The following is a 20,162-nucleotide window of genomic DNA, read 5'->3' as shown; positions in this document are numbered from 1 at the left end:
GTTGGATCGAAGGGTCTGTTTCCATGCTATACATCTCTACGACTCTATAACAAATTTTCATAACAAAGTGACATTAAAATAGTTTACATTTGAAAAATCAAAAAGAGAAATCTGTGAAATCTAGATTTCAGATACTTTTAATCAAACTGTTTAGAGATGTTGCCACTCAACTCTGGAATATGTATGCTCCTTCAGGAATATGCATTCATATGGTCACAAACACAACATGTCACTGAAATAACTCCACAGAGGCTGCCACAGGTCATTCTGCTATAGAAAACTGTGCTATGGAAAACTGCTAAAGAATATCAGGTTGTACAAGGTCACTATAGAAAATACTGCATTTGCCCAGGAAAGTGCATGCAATTTTGAACTGGGCTTCAGTGGTGAGGAAAGGGAATATGGGACTGGGACAGGGACAGGGAAATAGGAGAGGGAAGAGGGTTCCAAAATCATCCCTTATTGCCCAGAATGCAGGTCAGAATCACCCACAGTGCTGTGGGTCTGGAGTCAAACGTGGGCCAGTGCAGGTAAGGATGATAGTTTCTTTCCTTAAAGAATATTAATGATCCAAATGGGGTTTTCCCCAACAATTGTCAACAATTTTACCATCATCATTCGTATCTTAATTCCAAATTTTTATTGAGTTCATCTGCTGCAGCAGGACATGAATCCAAATCCCCAGAACATAACCTGGGTCTCTGGATTAACAGTCCAGTGAAAATACCACTGGGCCATTGCTTCCCAGAGTGGGGGTGACAAGGAAGGCCAGAGACCTAGGTGGATGGGATGGGGCGCAAGGAAGACCCAGAACCGGGGGAGTAGGGAGGAAGGGCACAAGGAGCTAAGACTGTGGGTACAAGGAAGGCCCAGGAACTGGGAGGGTCTCTCTCCCTCTGCCTCCTTTCCATGCTCCTCTCAGATCCCCACACCCATCAATTCTCTGATCCCTCACCCAAACTGGTCCCACTCTCCACAATCCCCCAGTCCTGAAAATCAAGATACATGTGGCAAATCTAGATTTCATTTCACTCTCAGTAATTAGTTTTCAAATGAAAACTTTCTTTTTCTGGTTTTCATACAATCCATATTTCATATAGTTCATACAATTAAATAAGTGGATTCAATGCTAAGGATAGATTAAGATGTTTTGGGCTTAATTAGCGAGATATGTTGCAATAAATATTATAAGATGCTAAAGGGTTGTGGAAGAATTTAGTGTGGTCTAAAGTTGAAAGTCAAGATGCCTGACTAACTCCTTCTTCAGCGAACAAATGAAGGTGAAGCTTTACAAAAGTTAAGGTATCAAAAGAATAGAGTTTCTTTTCTGTTAGGACAAGAAGGAATATAAGATGGAAAAAGACTGTAAAGATACAATGAAGCGAAAGGATGTATAAGTGGAAAGTCCTACATTTATTTAATGCATTAGTAAAATATAGAGGGATGAGGGCTGCAAATAGGTGGTACCCAGCTGTGATATATTTCTAGAAGCAAGCGTAGCGATTTACAAGTGGAGTTTATGGAGGCAATAGATGTCAAGCTGTGTGAAGTTGGGTTAGCAAACTCTGGTTGGACGTAACATTTGATCTCTTGCCACTAAATACCTGGCCCTCACAGGAAAACCTAAAACATGTTCAGAAAAGATTTACCAAGATGTTGCCAGTAAAGGAGAGTATGAATAATATATATAAAAAAGGCTGGATAAGCTGGGACTTCTTTCACTGGAGGGTAGGAGGTTGACAGTTGACCTTATAGAGGTTTATAAAATCATGAGGGGAATAGAAAGGGTGAATAGCAAAGGTCTTTTCCCAGAGGCAAAGAGTTCCAAACTAGTGGGCATATTTTTAAGGAGTGATGAGCAAGATTCAAAAAGGACATGAGAGGCAATTCAGTTTTTTTACAGAGAGTGGTTCCTGTGTGGATTGAACTGTCAGAGGAAGTGGTAGATGCAGGTCCAGCTAGAATGTTCAAAAGACATTTGGTTAGGAACATGAATAAGAAAGATTTTGAGGGATATGGGCCAAACGAGGCACTTGGACTAGTTTAGTTTGGGAACATGGTGGTCATGGACCAGTTCTCTCTTTCCATACTGTATGATTATAAATAAATACATATAAATCTATAAAATAATTCTACCAATGTCCAGAATTAAAAAGGCAAAAAAAATTCATCATAATTCAATTCGATGAGATTGACTACATGCCAAAAAGTCATTTTTGGAACTATAATAAGCAAAAATATTTTAAAGAAATACGTTCTTGATCCGTCCTTAAGTGGCTTGGAGACTCACCTTTATTTGCTGGGGACTCCACAACATTCTTGTTCGGCTAATGAACCTAGGTGGCAGAGGCAAAAGGTGAGATATGAGTTATAATGGACAATGTCACATTAAGGAATATCGCCACCAGACTATGGGCTAGATTTGGCGGTTCTCTTTTGAAACTGAACCAGCAGCAGTTCATTGAGAAGGCCGCTCTCTCAGCGAACACACGATCCACTCTCCGATGATCGGTTCCTGCTTGGGTTTTGCGTTTGATGACTTCGCCAAGGGTGAGCGGCGACGTTAATGTGATGCGCTGCTCTCCCCACGGGGGGAAATGCAGGAAGCTTTCGGTTTTTACTTCAACAAAAACAAATAAACAAACAATGGTAGAACGTCCGGGGACAATGGGAGGTTATTGTAACAATCTGCAGTGTGACCCGGAGGGGAGACACTCAAAATAGTCCCCCTCGCTCACAAAGGCAGGACAATACTAATATAGAGTACACAGCCCTGTACTGAGATTGTCTGGGCACAGTCCGATACAGGACAGAGGACCCTGTGTTGACACTGTTCGGGAGCAGACTGATACACTACAGAGGACCAAATTCTGACACTGTCCGGGCACAGACTGATACAGTACAGAGGACCCTGTGCTGACAATGCCCAGGCATAGACTGATACAGTAAAGAGGACCCTGTGCTGGCACGGTCCTGGCACAGACTGATACAGTACAGAGGACCCTGTATTGACACTGACCAAGCAAAGACTGATACACTACAGAGGACCCAACGCTGACAATGTCTGGGCACAGACTGATACAGTACAGAGGACTCTGTGTTGACACTGTCTGGGCACAGACTGATACAGTACAGAGGACTCTGTGCTGACAGTGTCCGGGAGCAGTCTGATACAGTACAGAGGACCCTGTGCTGACAATGTCCGGGCATAGATTGATACAGTAAAGAGGACCCTGTGCTGACATTGTCCGGGCACAGTCTGATACAGTACAGAGGACCCTGTGCTGACACTGTCCAGGCACAGACTGATAGACTACAGAAGACCCAATGCTGACAATGTCTGGGCACAGTCTGGTACAGTACACAGGACCCAGTGATGACACTGTACGGGCACAGAATGATACAGTACAGAGGACCATGTGCTGACACTGTCTGGGAGCAGTCTGATACAGTACAGAGGACTCTGTACTGAGACTGAACGGGCACAGACTGATACAGGACATAGGGCCATGTGCTAACACTGTCCGGGAACAGTCTGATACAGTACAAAGGACCATGTGCAGACACTGTCTGGTCACAAACTGATACAGTACAGAGGATCATGTGCTGACACTGTCTGGCACAGACTGATGCAGTACAGAGGACCCTGTGCTGACACTGTCCCGGAGAATTCTGATACAGTACAGAGGACTCTGTGCTGGCACAGTCCAGGCACAGACTGATACAATACAGAGGACTCCGTGTTGACACTGCCCAGGCACAGACTGATACACTACAGAGGACCCAATGCTGACAATGTCTGGGCACAGTCTGGTACAGTACACAGGACCCAGTGATGACACTGTCCGGGAGCAGACTGATACAGTACAGAGGACCCTGTGCTCATACTGTCCGGGCACATGCTGATACAATACAGAGGACCCTGTGTTGACAGTGTCCGGGACCAGTCTGGTATAGTACACAGGACCCCGTGCTGACACTGTCTGGGCACAAACTGATGCAGTACAGAGGACTCTGTGCTGACACAGTCCGGGCACAGAGTGAAACAATACCTAGGACCCTGTGTTGACAGTGTCTGGGCACAGACTGATACAGTACAGAGGTCTCTGTGCTGACACAGTCCGGGCACAGAGTGAAACAATACAGAGGACCTTGTGTTGACAGTGTCTGGGCACAGACTGATACAGTACAGAGGACTCTGTGCTGACACTGTCTGGGCACAGACAGATACAGTACAGAGGACTCTGTGTTGACACGGTCCGGGCACAGACTGATACAGTACAAAGGACCCTGTGTTGACACTGTTCAGGCACAGACTAATACACTACAGTGGACCCAATGCTGAAAATGTCTGGGCACAGTCTGGTACAGTACACAGGACCCCGTGCTGACATTGTCCGGGAGCAGTATGATACAGTACAGAGGATTCTGTGCTGACACTGACCGGGAACAATCTGATACAGTACAGAGGAATCTGTGCTGACATTGTCCGGGCACAGACTGATACATTACAGAGGTCCCTGTGATGACACTGTCTGGGCACAGACTGATGCAGTACAGAGGACCATGTGCTGACACTGTCCCGGAGAATTCTGATAAAGGACAGAGGACTCTGTGCTGACAATCCCCAGGCACAGACTGATACACTACAGAGGACCAAATTCTGACAATGTCTGGGCACAGACTGATACAGTACAGAGGACCCTGTGCTGACACTGCCCAGGAGCAGTCTGATACAGTACAGAGGACCCTGTGCTGACACTGCCCAGGAGCAGTCTGATACAGTACAGAGGACCCTGTGCTGACACTGCCCAGGAGCAGTCTGATACAGTACAGAGGACCCTGTGCTGACACTGTCTAGGCACAGACTGATACAGTACAGAGGACCCAGTGCTGACATTGCTCGGGAGCAGTATGATACAGTACAGAGGACTCTGTGCTGACATTGTCCGGGAGCAGTCTGATACAGTGCAGAGGACCCTGTGTTGACACTGTCCAGGCACAGACTGATAAACTACAGAAGACCCAATGCTGACAATGTCTGGGCACAGTCTGGTACAGTACAGAGGACCCAGTGATGACACTGTACGGGCACAGAATGATACAGTACAGAGGACCATGTGCTGGCACTGTCCGGGCACAGACTGATACAGTACAGAGGACCATGCGCTGGCACTGTCCGGGAGCAGTCCTGTACAGCACAAAGGACTCTGTACTGAGACTGTCCGGGCACAGACTGATACAGTACAGAGGACTCTGTGCTGACACTGCCAAGGAGCAGTCTGATACAGTACAGAGGACCCAGTGCTGACATTATCCGGGAGCAGTCTGATACAGTATAGAGGCCTCTATGCTGACACTGACTGGGCACAGACTGATACAGTACAGAGGACCCTGTGTTGACACTACCCAGGAGCAGTCTGATACAGTACACAGGCCTCTGTGCTGACAATGTTCGGGCACAGACTGATACAGTACAGAGGGCCCTGTGCTGACACTGTCCAGGCATAGTCTGATACAGTACACAGGACACTGTGCTGACAGTGTCCGGGAGCAGTCTGATACAGTACAGAGGGCCCTGTGCTGACACTGTCCAGGCATAGTCTGATACAGTACACAGGACACTGTGCTGACAGTGTCCGGGAGCAGTCTGATACAGTACAGAGGGCCCTGTGCTGACACTGTCCGGGCACAGATTGATACAGTACAGAGCACCCTGTGCTGACGCTGTCCAAGCACAGACTGATACAGTACAGAGGACCCTGTGTTGACACTGCCCAGGAGCAGTCTGATACACTACAGAGGACGCAGCGCTGACATTGTCTGGGCACAGTCTGATACAGTACAGAGTACCCTGTGTTGACACTGTCTGGGCACAGACTGATACAGTACAGAGGACCCTGTGCTGACAATGCCCAGGCATAGACTGATACAGTAAAGAGGACCCTGTGCTGGCACGGTCCTGGCACAGACTGATACAGTACAGAGGACCCTGTATTGACACTGACCAAGCAAAGACTGATACAATACAGAGGACCCAACGCTGACAATGTCTGGGCACAGACTGATACAGTACAGAGGACCCGGTGATGACACTGTCCGGGCACAGACTGATACAGTGCAGAGGACCGTGTGCTGACATTGTCCTGGAGCAGACTGATACAGTACTGAGGACCCTGTGCTGACACTGTCCGGGCACAGACTGATACAGTACAGAGGACCCTGTGCTGACACTGTCCGGGCACAGACTGATACAGTGCAGAGGACACTATGCTGACAATGTCCGGGAACAGTCTGAGATAGTACAGAGGACGATGTGCTGACACTATCCGGGCATAGACTGATACAGTACAGAGGACTCTGTGCTGACAATGTCCAGGAACAGTCTGAGATAGTAGAGGACCCTGTGCTGACACTGTCCGGGAGCAGTCTGATACAGTACAGAGGACCCTGTGCTGACACTGTCCAATCACAGACTTATACAGTACAGAGGACCCTGTGTTGACACTGTCCAGACACAGACTGATACAGTACAGAGGACTCTGTGCTGACATTGTCCGGGAGCAGTATGATACAGTGCAGAGGATTCTGTGCTGACAATGTCCGGGAACAGTCTGAGATAGTACAGAGGACGCTGTGTTGACACTGTCCGGACATTGACTGATACAATACAGAGGATCCTGTGTTGAGAGTGTCCGGGACCAGTCTGGTATAGTACACAGGAACCCGTGCTGACACTGTCTGGGCACAAACTGATGCAGTACAGAGGACTCTGTGCTGACACAGTCCGGGCACAGAGTGAAACAATACTAAGGACCCTGTGTTGACAGTGTCTGGGCACAGACTGATCCAGTACAGAGGACTCTGTGTTGACACGGTCCGGGCACAGACTGATACAGTACAGAGGACGTTGTGTTGACACTGTCCAGGTACAGACTGATACACTACAGTGGACCCAATGCTGAAAATGTCTGGGCACATTCTGTTACAGTACACAGGACCCAGTGATGACACTGTACGGGCACAGACTAATACAGTACAGAGGACCATGTGCTGGCACTGTCCGGGAGCAGTCTGGTACAGTACAAAGGACTCTGTACTGAGACTGTCCAGGCACAGACTGATACAGTACAGAGGACCCTGTGCTGACACTGTCCGGGCACAGACTGATACAGTACAGAGGACCACGTGTTGACACTGTCTGGGCACAGACTGATACAGTACAGAGGACCCTGTGCTGACACTGTCCGGGCACAGCCTGATAGCGTACAGAGTACCCTGGGCTGAAACTGAACGGGCACTGACTGATACAGTACAGAGGACCCTGTGCTGACACTGCCCAGGAGCAGTCTGATACAGTACAGAGGACCCAGTGCTGACATTGTCCGGGAGCAGTATGATACAGTGCAGAGGATTCTGTGCTGACACTATCCGGGAACAGTCTGATACAGTACAGAGGAATCTGTGCTGACACTGTCTGGGTACAGACTGATACAGTACAGAGGACCCTGTGTTGACACTGTCTGGGAGCAGACTGATACAGGACAGAGGGCCCTATGCTGACACTGTCCGGGAACAGTCTGATACAATACAGAGATCGCTGTGCTGACACTGTCTGGGCACAGACTGATAAATTACAGAGGACCATGTGCTGACACTGTCCCGGAGAATTCTGATACAGTACAGAGGACTCCGTGTTGACACTGCCCAGGCACAGACTGATACAGTACAGAGGACCAAATGCTGACCATGTCTGGGCACAGTCTGGTACAGTACACAGGACCCAGTGATGACACTGTCCAGGAGCAGACTGATACAGTATAGAGGACCCTGTGCTGACACTGCCCAGGAGCAGTCTGATACAGTACAGACGACCCAGTGCTGACATTGTCCGGGAGCTGTCTGATACAGTGCAGAGGATTCTGTGCTGACACTGTCCGGGCACAGACTGATACAGTACAGAGGACCCTCTGTTGACACTGCCTGGGCACAGACTGATACAGCATAGAGGACCCTGTGCTGAGATTGTCCGCGATCAGTCTGATACAGTACAGAGGACCCTGTGCTGACAATGTCCGGGTATAGATTGAGACAGTAAAGAGGACCCTGTGCGGGAACGGTCGGGGCACAGACTGATACTGTACAGAGGACCCGGTGATGACACTGTCCGGGCACAGTCTGATACAGTACAGAGGACCCTGTGCTGACACTGTCTGGGAGCAGTCTGATACAGTACAGAGGACCCTGTGCTGACACTGTCTGGGAGCAGTCTGATACAGTACAGAGGACCCTGTGTTGACACTGTCCAGGCACAGACTGATACACTACAGAAGACCCAATGCTGACAATGTCTGGGCACAGTCTGGTACAGTACACAGGACTCAGTGATGACACTGTACGAGCACAGAATGATACAGTACAGAGGACCATGTGCTGACACTGTCCGGGAGCAGTCTGGTACAGTACAAAAGACTCTGTACTGAGATTGTCCGCGAGCAGTCTGATACAGTACAGAGGGCCCTGTGCTGAGATTGTCCGCGAGCAGTCTGATACAGTACAGAGGACTCTGTGCTGACACTGCTCGGGCACCAACTGATACAATACAGAAGACCCTGTGCTGACAATGTCCGGGCATAGACTGATATAGTAAAGAGGACCCTGTGCTGACACTGTCCGAGCATAGTCTGATACAGTACAGAGGACCTGTGCTGACAGTGTCCGGGAGCAGTCTGGTACAGTACAAAGGACTCTGTACTGAGACTGTCCAGGAACAGACTGATACAGTACATAGGGCCGTGTGCTGACACTGTCCGGGAGCAGACTGATACAGGACAGAGGGCACTGTGCTGACAGTGTCCGGGCACAGACTGATACAGTACAGAGCACCCTGTGCTGACACTGTCCAAGCACAGACTTATACAGTACAGAGGTCCCTGTGTTGACACTGTATGGTCACAGACTGATACAATACAGAGGACCCTGTGTTGACAGTGTCCAGGAGCAGTCTGATACAGTACCGAGGACTCTGTGCTGCCACTGTCTGGGCACAGACTGATGCAATACAGAGGACCCTGTGCTGACACTGTCCGGGCACAGACTGATACTGTACAGAGGACCCTGTATTGACACTGACTAGGCAAAGACTGATACACTACAGAGGACCCAACGCTGACAATGTCTGGGCACAGACTGATACAGTAGAGGACCCGGTGATGACACTGTCCGGTCACAGACTGATACAGTACAGAGGACCATGTGATGACACCGTCCGGGCACAGACTGCTACAGTACAGAACACCCTGTGCTGACACTGTCCAAGTACAGACTTATACAGTATAGAGGACCCTGTGTTGACACTGTCCGGACACAGACTGATACAATATAGAGGACCCTGTGTTGACAGTGTCCGGGACCAGTCTGGTATAGTACACAGGACCCCGTGCTGACACTGTCCGGGCACAAACTGATGCAGTACAGAGGACTCTGTGCTGACACAGTCCGGGCACAGAGTGAAACAATACCTAGGACCCTGTGTTGACAGTGTCTGGGCACAGACTGATCCAGTACAGAGGACTCTGTACTGAGACTGTCTGGGCACAGACTGATACAGTACAGAGGACACTGTGCTGACACTGTCTGGGCACAGACTGATACAGTATAGAGGACTTTGTGCTGACAATGTCCGGGAACAGTCTGATATAGTACAGAGGACCCGGTGATGAGACTGGGCACAGACTGATACAGTACAGAGGACACTGTGCTGACACTGTCCGGGAGCAGACTGATACAGTACAGAGGACCCTGTGCTGACACTGTCCAAGCACTGACTTATACAGTACAGAGGACTCTGTGCTAACAGTGTCCAGGGACAGTCTGATACATTGCATAGACTTCTGGGCTCACTCTTTCCGGGTGCTGGCCTTTCCCACTCTCACATTCGTCCACCAGCTGCAGCTGAAGTAACGCGTGTTCGTGAAGAAACCAACCAGCCTCTGAGTCAGCGTTAAAACGGCGTCATCGATCTGCAAACCAGGAAGTGAGAGCCTTGGTCGGGGGACCGCTCCCGAAGATCGGGGTTCATCTATTTTCAGAACCAGGTTACAACATGGAAACAGATTGTTGGACACACTCATATTATGCTACCCTCAATTCCCGCCCTTCTAATGCTTTTTGAATTAAATGTATTTCCGTTTGCCAGCTCCCCTTGAGGTCATAGCTGGTACAATAACAAAACTGCGAAAATACTCCGCACTGTTTAGACACTGCTCGTTCGGGATAGCAAGGTGTGAACACAATGAATCCTAACCATCAGTTTTCTTCTCATAGAATCACTCCAGTGTGGAAGCAGGCTATTCGGCCCCTCGGGTCTACACCGACCCTCGGAAGAGCATCCCACCCAGACCCCCACCATCTGTATCTCCCATGGCCTATCCACCAAACCTGCACATCCTTGAACCCTAGGCAATTTAGCATGGCCTATCCACCTAACCTGCGCAGCCACGGGGTAGAATGCCCAAACTCCACACTGACAGTTGTGCAAAGGTTAAATCGAACCCAGGTCCCTGGCACTGTGAGGCAGCAGTGCTGACCATTGAACTGCCAACAGTTCACAAAATGTTCCCAGTCTGTGGCTTCACCCCTGTAAACAGGATGGTGGTTTGCACATGTCCCGTTACTCGAACAAGAGTTGTGTTTATTAGATCTAGTGATCTATCAATAATGCAAATGACAAAATCCCTACAGTGTAGAAACAGGCCCTTCGGCCCAACGCGTCCATACCGACCCTCCAAAGAGTAACCCACCCAGATCCATTCCCCTTACCAGATATCCTAACCTAATCTAGTCCCATTTGCCAGCATTTCACCCGTATCTCTCCAGGCCCTTCTTATTCATGTACCCACCCAAATGCCTTGTAAATGTTGTAATTGTACTAGCCTCCACCACTTCCATTCACACCCCATTGTGAATGAAAAAGTTGCCCGATAGGTCCCTTTTAAACCTTTCCCCTCTCACCTTAAACCTATGCCCTTTAGTTTTGAACTCCTGAGAAAAAAAAAGATCTTAGCTGTATATCCTATCCATGCCCCTAATGATTTTATAAACCTCCATAGTATCACCCCTCAGCCTCCGACACTTCAGGGAAAATAGCCCCAGCGTATTGGCTTACCAAAATGCAACACTTCAAAATTATCCAAATTAAACTCCATCTGCCCCTTTCCTTTAAATACTTTAAAGCCCCTGTTCACATGTGTTATCCCCAAGCTCTTACCCCATGTGTACTCTGATTCAGATTGGCATCATTTTCCTTATAAGTTTTCATCATTACACTTGCAATGGCTGTATCTTCAGCACCGAGGAGAAAGTGAGGACTGCAGATGCTGGAGATCACAGCTGAAAATGTGTTGCTGGAAAAGCGCAGCAGGTCAGGCAGCATCCAAGGAGCAGGAGAATCGACGTTTCGGGCATAAGCCCTTCAAGAAGCTTTTCCAGCAACACATTTTCAGCTCTGTATCTTCAGCACCCTTTGCCAAGAATCTTTGGCAATTCTTCCTCCTGTCTCAGCATCTATCCTATCAGTTTGCTTTTGTAAAAGCTACTTTCTTGATTAAGCTGTTGACTACCCTGATTCTTACTGTTATATGTGACTTGGTAGCAAATTGTATTCATCATTCTCATGTGAAAGACCTTGGGATATTTTATTCAATTAGATGGTTTGTTTTAAAAGCAAGTTGAGATGTGGACACAAGGTTTGGATAGATTAGCAGAGCATGTGAAAAGGAGCTTTTCAGGAATCATTCATCTTTTAGAAATCACTCTGCACGTATGTAGAACATTGGAACTAATAAGCCCGAAGGCCAGGGCAGTGGGAGCAGCAGATGTTGACTGCTGTAAGAATGTCAAAACATTTGATCAATGGCTAACCCCTCCATTAGTAGCCAGTACATTGGTCATCAGGTTCTTGACTGCCTCGCTCAGGAGGACCTTGTTGTATTGAAGTTTACAGAATTTGCTCGGCGTGTGTTTTATTGTTATAGCAAAAGTAACTATTGAGTAGGCTGAAATCACAAAGTTGAAAATACCAATAAAATGTTGTTGCATGACAAAAAACAGTGCTTAAGGTGGCTGAAGATGTGCATATCTTTACAAATTATAAAACCATTGGAAAGGAATAAGGTTATGTGGAAGTAACCTGCACATCCAGACACGTTATTCACATGGATACAGATCAGGCCATTAGACTCAATCATCTCAGGCAACAGATTCCACATGAGAAGGAGGCTACACCAGTCACATTACTTCATCACTTTAAATGATTCAGAGCATAAACTGTTTGTGAATTGGCAAGTTTGGAAGTGGAGGTTGTATGATTGCAAGCTAACCTTTGTTTTTCCAAAGCATCAAAAAGACGTTGAATGGGCAACGGCAAGACCAGGTCTCTTGTTCCCTCCCTTTCTACCGCCATTCTTCATTTACTTGTACTGTGGCCAAAAGTTTTAGGCAGCGTATCCGATGTTCAAAACCAGACAGCTGGCTTCGGAGGAAAAGGCAGAAATTATTTGTTCAAGGTTTTAAATAGTCTCACTGCAGACTCATGAAACATCCCTCAAACCAGCCTGAAAACATCTACAGAATCAACGATTGGCTTTGTTTTGTGACTCAAACAAACTAAGTTTGTTAAGTTTATGGCTTAGATTCCAGATCAGAGGCTTGTACTTGTTATTTGATGTCATGGTGTATGATGTGTGACCTGACCTTCAGTCGGTGTCATAGAGTCAGTCAATTGCATCATGTCCAGAAATTGGTAAGCAGAAAATCCATACCATGAGATCTGATATCAAACTTGTATGTAGTTAATGTTAAAAATAAACCAAAATAGATCTTACAAACCTGATTGCACTATGTAATACATGGGCTAATACACAAATATTGTATAGGAAAACCCACAGATGGCAAAGTGGCAGCAAATAGGCACAAACAGTAGACAGATACTAAAGACTGAAAGGTGACAACAGTAAGACAACTGAGTCATCCATAAATCTGTTAGAGTTCAGCGCTGAAATTACAATCACCAAAACAAAGGACAACAACTTGTTTTGATGGACATAGGGAATACTCCTTTAACCAAAACATGCTGTGGCTGGTGCAATTAAAAGGAGTTTTAAATAGTCCTGAAAGGATAGATGATAGAGAAGAAAATATATCTTAGACATGAGGGAAAAATTTACATTAAGACTAATGGAGTACAAACGATTGATTCAACTATTTTCTTATTGCAAATCAGTGCAAAACTGTTTTTATTATGACACCTCTGTCGACAGGCAAAAATTCATTACGATATACCTGCAACTCTTAAAGGGGTAGATGAACATACCACAATGTCATACAGATTCTTGCTCCCCCCCCAAAAAAAATGTTTTTGCAGCTAAGTGTCACAATGCAGGAAACTGGAGAACATTGGAGCCTCAATCTGGGTTTAGTACTCCAATCTCCACATTGTGTTCAAACAACTTCCTGTACCAACTGAATGGAGGGGCAATATTGATTTCATTGAATGTTTTAATATTTTCTAATATGCATACAGAGTGCAGAGGCAGGACCAAATCTTCTTTGGAGGAGTTTGGAGTGGTGTTATAATTAGTTTAATAGTTTAAGTTATTATAATAGGGGTGATTGGAGGCAGCGGGGTGCACAGAAAAGGAAGAGGGGGAGAAAGAAATGAAGTTCATAATCCAGTCTATTTCCTCGGAAAACAAAAAAAATGCTAGAGATTACAGGTCAGGCAGCATCCATGGAGAGAAAGGAAACTAACATGGAGTCTGACTTTTCAGAACGAAGGTGAAGTCCAGGGGGGGCAGCGTTTCTGCTATAATGGGGTGGGAAAGGTGAAGTGCAGGAAGATATATGCTGATCACTTCATCTGACCTGAGAATGACAGAACAATGGTGTGTATTACTGTAAGGAACAGACAGTCCCACTGGGGTGGGGGAAGAGGACACAACAACAGAGAATATAACAAAATATTGAGTTCAACACTTTCAAATCCAGAAAGTTAGAAAGTGCATAGTCTGAAGACGAGATGTTGTTTCTCCAGTTTACGCTGTCACTCACTGGAGCACTGCAGCACACCAAGGTCAGACAAGTGGGCATGTGAGCAGGACACTTCAAATAACCAGCTACAGGAAGGTTGGGGATATGCTTACACATGGACCGGAGGTGTTCTTCAAAACAGATCACCCAGTCTGTGTTTGGTTGATTTACTGTAGACTAGACCACATTGGGTGCAGCAAACAAACAATACACAAGATTGGAGGCAGGACAGGTGAAATACCGCTTCACCTAGAAAGACAGTTTTGACCCTTGAATGGTTTGGGGGGGGGGGGGGGGGGGGGGGGGGTGGCATGAAGAAAGAGCAGTGATGAAGTGGTAGTTGCACCTTCTGTGGGAAGGTACTGTGGGAATGGGAGTGGTGTTGGTGGTCAAGGAATAGATTAAGGTGCCCCTGAGGGAATAATCCCTGTGAAATGCAGTCAGGGGAAAGTGAGGCGAAGACGTGGTGTTTCTCTGCTGACATGGTTTGAAATGGCAGAGATGATCCTTTGAATGCAGAGGCTGATGGAATGAAAAGTGAGGACAAGGGGTATCTGATCACACTGTTGTGCCACCCCATTATTTGCATAAATGCAGCTCTCTCCATGTCAGCTCTGCAGAGCCATCTAGACTCAATGTTAGCTTGCTTTCTCTCCACAGATGCAGCCTGACCTGCTGTGATCCCTAGCATTTTGTTTTCAGTAGATTCCAGCATCTGCAGTAATGTGCTCTAACAATTTCCTCTTTGGGTTGAGTGTGCAGCTTTATTCTCATTAAATGCAGATTGAATATTTTATTGCCAATTTAACACTTTCTGCTCATTTGTTGGGTAGGCTGGAATAATGCAGTTAGAGTTTGTCTGCTCCCTCCACCTCAGGAAGGGGAGATTGTGGGTTTGATAATGTACTACATCAATGCATCTTCAGTGGAAAGGTGTTTATGAAAGTAGTTAGTGAAATTTTGTTCTAACCAGGAATGCTGGTTAGTGCAGAGGAGACTATTCTTGTAGTAGGGTTGGACAGAGATACCGTTTAAGAAAAAACAATTAAAATGTTACAAAAGGAATTTATATTCTATTGTTCTGTTTGAATAGTTTAAAAACCTTATTTTAGTCAAAGATTCCACCTTTGGCTATGAACATCTCCCATGCATACATGAATAAAATATTGAAATTAAGAAACCAAAGTCTAATCTTTTAGATTGTTTTTGTTCCCAGCTCATAAAATTTTCTGTAGCTATGTGAAAATAAAAAAAAGGAAGACGACAGTTTAGGTCCCATACAGTCAGAAGAACTGGAGAGCCAATGGCCTAGTGATATTATGCTAGACTGTGAAACCAGAGACCTTTGCAATGTCTGGAATCCCAGGTTTGAAACCTGCCACAGCTGAGTGAAATTGGAATTCAACATAAATGGTCAGGAAAAACCCTTCCGATTTTAATCCATTGCTACTGCCATCTTGCCGACGCTAAGAGTCCTAACTTCAGGCAGGACTCCCAATCGGTGCTGCCAATACTGTTGCCCCACTGATGCTGCTCCAGCCTTGAATATACAGTCAGGTATACAGCGTGCAAACAACTTGTCCGTGCCAACCAGATATCCTAACCTAATCTAGTCCCACATCCGTCTCAGCCTTTCCTATTCATGTACCTATGCAGATGACTTTTAAAATGTTGTAATCGTACTAGCTTCCACCGCTTCCTGTAGCAACTCATTCCATTGAAGAGAAAAAGTCAAAAGGAGGTTTAAAAAAAAAGATGCCACTGGATTGCAGAGTTGTTTCTTTTGCCAAGGATAAATATTTTTATCAAGGTGGTGTTCAGAAGGAGGTGGTGGGGTGGGGGGGGGGGGGGTGCGCTGCGGGGGGAGAAAACAAAAGCAGAATCTCAAGTCTCTAAAAACTCTAACAAGACTAGATTGGGAACATTCTGTGTATACCTTACAGTAGGGGCATCCAGAAGTAAGTCAGGTTATGTGGCAGGCTACTTTAGGACAATGAGGAAAAATCTCTCCACCCAGAAGCAAAGAGCTTGTGGAATTGCCTGCCACAGAAAGCAGTTGAGGCCAAAACATTAAAATACTTTTGAAGTTAACATTTCATCCCTCTAACCTTAAGAATTATACTTATGGGGATAAAGTGGGATGGTATTGAGGAGGATAATCAACAATGATCATAAGTGGTGGAGCAGGGTCAAATAGCTGAATAGCCTATTCCTGCTCCTGTTTTCTATGTTAAGTGCTACTTGCAGCACAATTCTGGGCAAGGAAACTGTCCTTCCCCATACCCAACTGAATTGTGGTGAGTGAGGAAAGATTATGTCTGCTCCATCACATTTTTTTCTGGATTGGATGGTTTCTCCAACCCAACCCTCCATCCATTGCTGCTCAGGTGTTGTGGAGTGAAGTGAAATTAGTATTAGGGACAGATTTACATACGATATAGGTAGATTAGTTTGCAACGCTTGTGCTAAATATTCACTGGATTCAAAGAAACTGATCAGAAGCGGTTTGGTAATTGATGAGTGTCAAAATTTGGTAGCTTTGTAAAAATGCTAAAAATTAAACTTTACTGCCAGTTTAAAGACCAGAGATTGGAAAACTAGCAGCTACCCTGGAAAAAGCTAGCAAGATGAGATATCAGGGCAACTACAGTACTTTAAAATGAAGGCCAGCAGGTAATTTCAAATTATTTTCTCCTGTTTGGTAGCAATGATTACATTTTCATTTGATAGGTGAAAGACAATTCAGAACTTTTTATTTGCACCATTAAAGGTATTCAATACCATGACATTGAAATATTGACTTAGCGGTATTACAATTCAGCTTCATTACATGGTTACTGAAAATGACAAAGATGAGCATCCACAGATATTTGGTCCATATGAACCAAAAAAAAAATCACTCGTCACTTCCACATAGAGCCAACAGGATTTTCTCATAGTCTGCCTTAGTGTCATCCTATGTGGAAAGAAAGAAAACCAAAAGTTAGCATCATCACACACAATATATTGAACTCCAGTTTATGTTTCTCTAACTCTTTCAGGAATGACATGGTAGTTTTTCTCCCCTATCCCAATTTGAGACAAACAATTCAGCAGGTTATTTTCAGAAATGCTTGTGCACAAGAATCAATAATCAAGGCTGTTTCACTCAAATTCACCTTGGATAATTGGGGCTCTTTCTTGGGTAGCTGGGACCTCTACAAACAGGATGGTCTTCACTGGAACCAGAGGGGTAACAATTTGGGTACAAATTGGGAAGGAAATTTGCTAATACTCTCGGTGGTTTAAGCCAATTCAGCAGGGGGGTGGGGTGAAGTAGGAACCTAAATTGTAGTTAGAGTATACAGGAGATTGAGTAGTGAGGTCAGAAATAAGGTTAAGATCACAAAAGGACACCAGCAAACAAGAAGTTGGTTTGAAGTGGTGTCTTTTTCTGAATGCTCCTGGCATTGAAGTAATGTGGCTGAACTTGCAGTATCAGTTGGCACCTGGAATTGCGATGTTGTGGCCATTTGGGAGACACTGGTAGAGCAGGGACAGGAATGGTTGTGGCAGGTTCCAGAATTTAAATGTTTCAGTAAGAACAGGGATGATGGTAAAAGTCATGGTGGTGTGGTATTATTAGTCAAGTAGGAGAAGGTGAGGACTGCAGATGCTGGAGATCAGAGCTGAAAAATGTGTTGCTGGAAGAGCACAGGTCAGGCAGCATCCAAGGAGCAGGACAATCGACATTTCGGGAAGAAGGCTTATGCTCGAAACGTCAATTCTCCTGCTCCTTGGATGCTGCCTGACCTGCTGCGTTTTTCCAGCAACACATTTTTTCAGCTATTGTTAGTCAAGGACAGTATTCCGGTGGCAGAAAGGACATTGGAGGACCCGTCTACCAAGGTAGAATGGGCTGACGTTAGAAACAGGAAAGGAGGGGTTACCCTTTTGGGAGTTTTCTATAGGCCAGAGATGTAGAGGAAAGGATAGCAAAGATGATTCTCAATAAGAGCAAGAATAACAGGATAGTTGTTATGGGGGACTAGCTTTCAAATATTGACTGGGAATACTAAAGTTCACGTACTTTAGATGGGTTAATTTTTGTCCAATGTGTGCAGGAGGATTTTCTGACAGTACGTAGACAGGCCAACAAGGGCTAAGGCCACATTAGATTTGGGTACTAGATAATGAACCTGGCCAGGTGTTAGATTTGGAGGTAGGTGAGCACTTTGGTGCTAGTGACCACTAAAGTAAACAACTAAATCGTGATGGAAAATGATAGGTATACACCACAGGGCAAGAGGTGTAGCTGGGGGAAAAGCAATTACAATGTGATTAGGCATGACTAAGGATGCATAACATGGCGAAGAAAACTGCAGGGGATGGGCACAATTGAAATGTGGAGATTATTCAAGAACAGCAACTGCAGATTTTTGATAGTACATACCTGTCAGGCAGGGAGGAAGCTGTCGAGCACAGGAGCTGTGGTTTACTAAGGAAGTGGAATCTCAGCATGGTGGCTCAGTGGTTAGCACTGCTGCCTCACAGCGCCAGAGACCAGTGTTCGATTCCTGGCTCGGGCAACTGTCTGTGTGGAGTTTTGCACATTCTCCCAGTGTCTGCGTGGGTTTCCTCCCACAGTCCAAAGATGAATTGGCCATGTTAAATTGTTTAGAGTGTTAAGTGGATTAGTCATGGGTAAGTGTAGGGGGAATGGGTGGGTTGCTCTTCAGGAGGGTCGGTGTGGACTTGTTGGGCCAAAGGGCCTGTTTCCACACTGTAGGGAACCTAACCTAATCTAAGGGGAGGCAGCTTATGTTAGGATAAGATGTGAAGGCTCAGTTAGGGTGCTTGAGAGAATGACAAGTTAGCTCTCTTTAGGTCTTTCCTGGCTAAGAGAAGCCAGGAAGGAATACTAGTTTAGATTAGATTACTTACAATGTGGAAACAGGCCCTTCGGCCCAACAAGTCCACACCGCCCCGCCGAAGCGCAACCCACCCATACCCCTACATCTACCCCTTACCTAACACTATGGGCAATTTAGCATGGCCAATTCACCTGACCTGCACATCTTTGGACTGTGGGAGGAAACCCACGCAGACACGGGGAGAACGTGCAAACTCCACAGAGTCAGTCGCCTGAGGCGGGAATTGAACCCGGGTCTCTGGCGCTGTGAGGCAGCAGTGCTGACCACTGTGCCACCGTACCACCCTAAATTAAGTAGTTGTTGGATAAGATCAAGGAAAACTCTAAGGCTTTCTGCAGGTATACCAGGAACAAGAGAATGACTAGAGAGTAAGATTAGGACCAATCAGGATAATAGTGGGAAGTTGTGTGTGGAGTCCGAGGGAGATAGGAGCACTAGATGAATATTTTTCATCAGTATTCATACTAGAAAAAGACAATGTTGTTGAAGAAAATACTGAGATACAGGTCACCAGACTAGATGGGATTGAGGTTCACAAGGAAATGCTAGCAATTCTGAAAAGTATAAAAATAGATAAATCCTGAGCCAGATGGGATTTATGCTAGAAGTCACTGGGAAGCCAGGGAGGAGATTTCAGAGCCTTTGGCTTTGATCTTTATGTCATCATTGTCTACAGGAAAAGTGCCAGAAGACTGGAAGAAAGCAAATGTTGTTCCCTTGTTCAAGAGGAGTGAAGACAAGTCTGGTAATTATAGACCAGTGAGCCTTATGTTGGTAGAGTGTGAACTGTTGGAAAAGTTTATAAGAGATAGAATTTAAATCATTTAGAAGTGAAGTAGTTGATCAGGGATAGTCAACATGGTTTTGTTAAGCATCGTTCATGCCTGACAAAACCTTATTGAGTTAGAGTTCTTTGAGAAGGTGACCAAACAGGTGGATGAAGATAAAGTGGTTGATGTGGTGTACATGAATTTCAGTAAGGCGTTTGATAAGTTTCCCCACAGTAGGCTATTGCTCAAAGTACGGAGGCATGAGATGGAGGGCAATTTAGTGGTTTGGATCAGAGATTGGTTAGCTGATAAACAGAGTGGTGGTTGATGGGAAATGTTCATCCTGACTTTTTTTAAAATAGTGGTGTACAGCAAGGATCTTTTTTGGATC

General features: G+C 45.8%; 2 protein-coding genes across 4 annotated transcripts in view; both read right to left on the bottom strand.

Moving 5' to 3' along the window:
* mfsd3 (major facilitator superfamily domain containing 3) overlaps positions 1 to 10,151 on the bottom strand; it is a 113,939-nt gene extending 103,788 nt beyond the window's left edge. For 2 of the 3 annotated variants that reach the window (XM_072584936.1, XM_072584956.1), the window contains exons 1-2: positions 9,904 to 10,151; positions 2,291 to 2,336 (exon numbers count right to left, since the gene is read on the bottom strand). The gene's annotated coding sequence lies outside the window, so the exon portion shown is untranslated. The remainder of the gene's footprint in view (positions 1 to 2,290; positions 2,337 to 9,903) is intronic. The other variant, XM_072584946.1, reaches the window with a different exon arrangement.
* Positions 10,152 to 16,819: 6,668 nt separating this feature from the next.
* anxa1a (annexin A1a) overlaps positions 16,820 to 20,162 on the bottom strand; it is a 31,548-nt gene continuing 28,205 nt past the window's right edge. Inside the window, exon 13 of the mRNA XM_072584922.1 lies at positions 16,820 to 17,044. Within this exon, the coding sequence (XP_072441023.1) occupies positions 16,985 to 17,044 (60 nt within the window). The 3' untranslated portion in view covers positions 16,820 to 16,984. The remainder of the gene's footprint in view (positions 17,045 to 20,162) is intronic.

Source organism: Chiloscyllium punctatum, chromosome 2, assembly GCF_047496795.1.
Source record: "Chiloscyllium punctatum isolate Juve2018m chromosome 2, sChiPun1.3, whole genome shotgun sequence".
Lineage (NCBI taxonomy): Eukaryota > Metazoa > Chordata > Chondrichthyes > Orectolobiformes > Hemiscylliidae > Chiloscyllium > Chiloscyllium punctatum.
The sequence above is the reverse complement of the archived record's forward strand: the minus strand, read 5'-3'. Positions and strand labels throughout refer to the sequence as shown.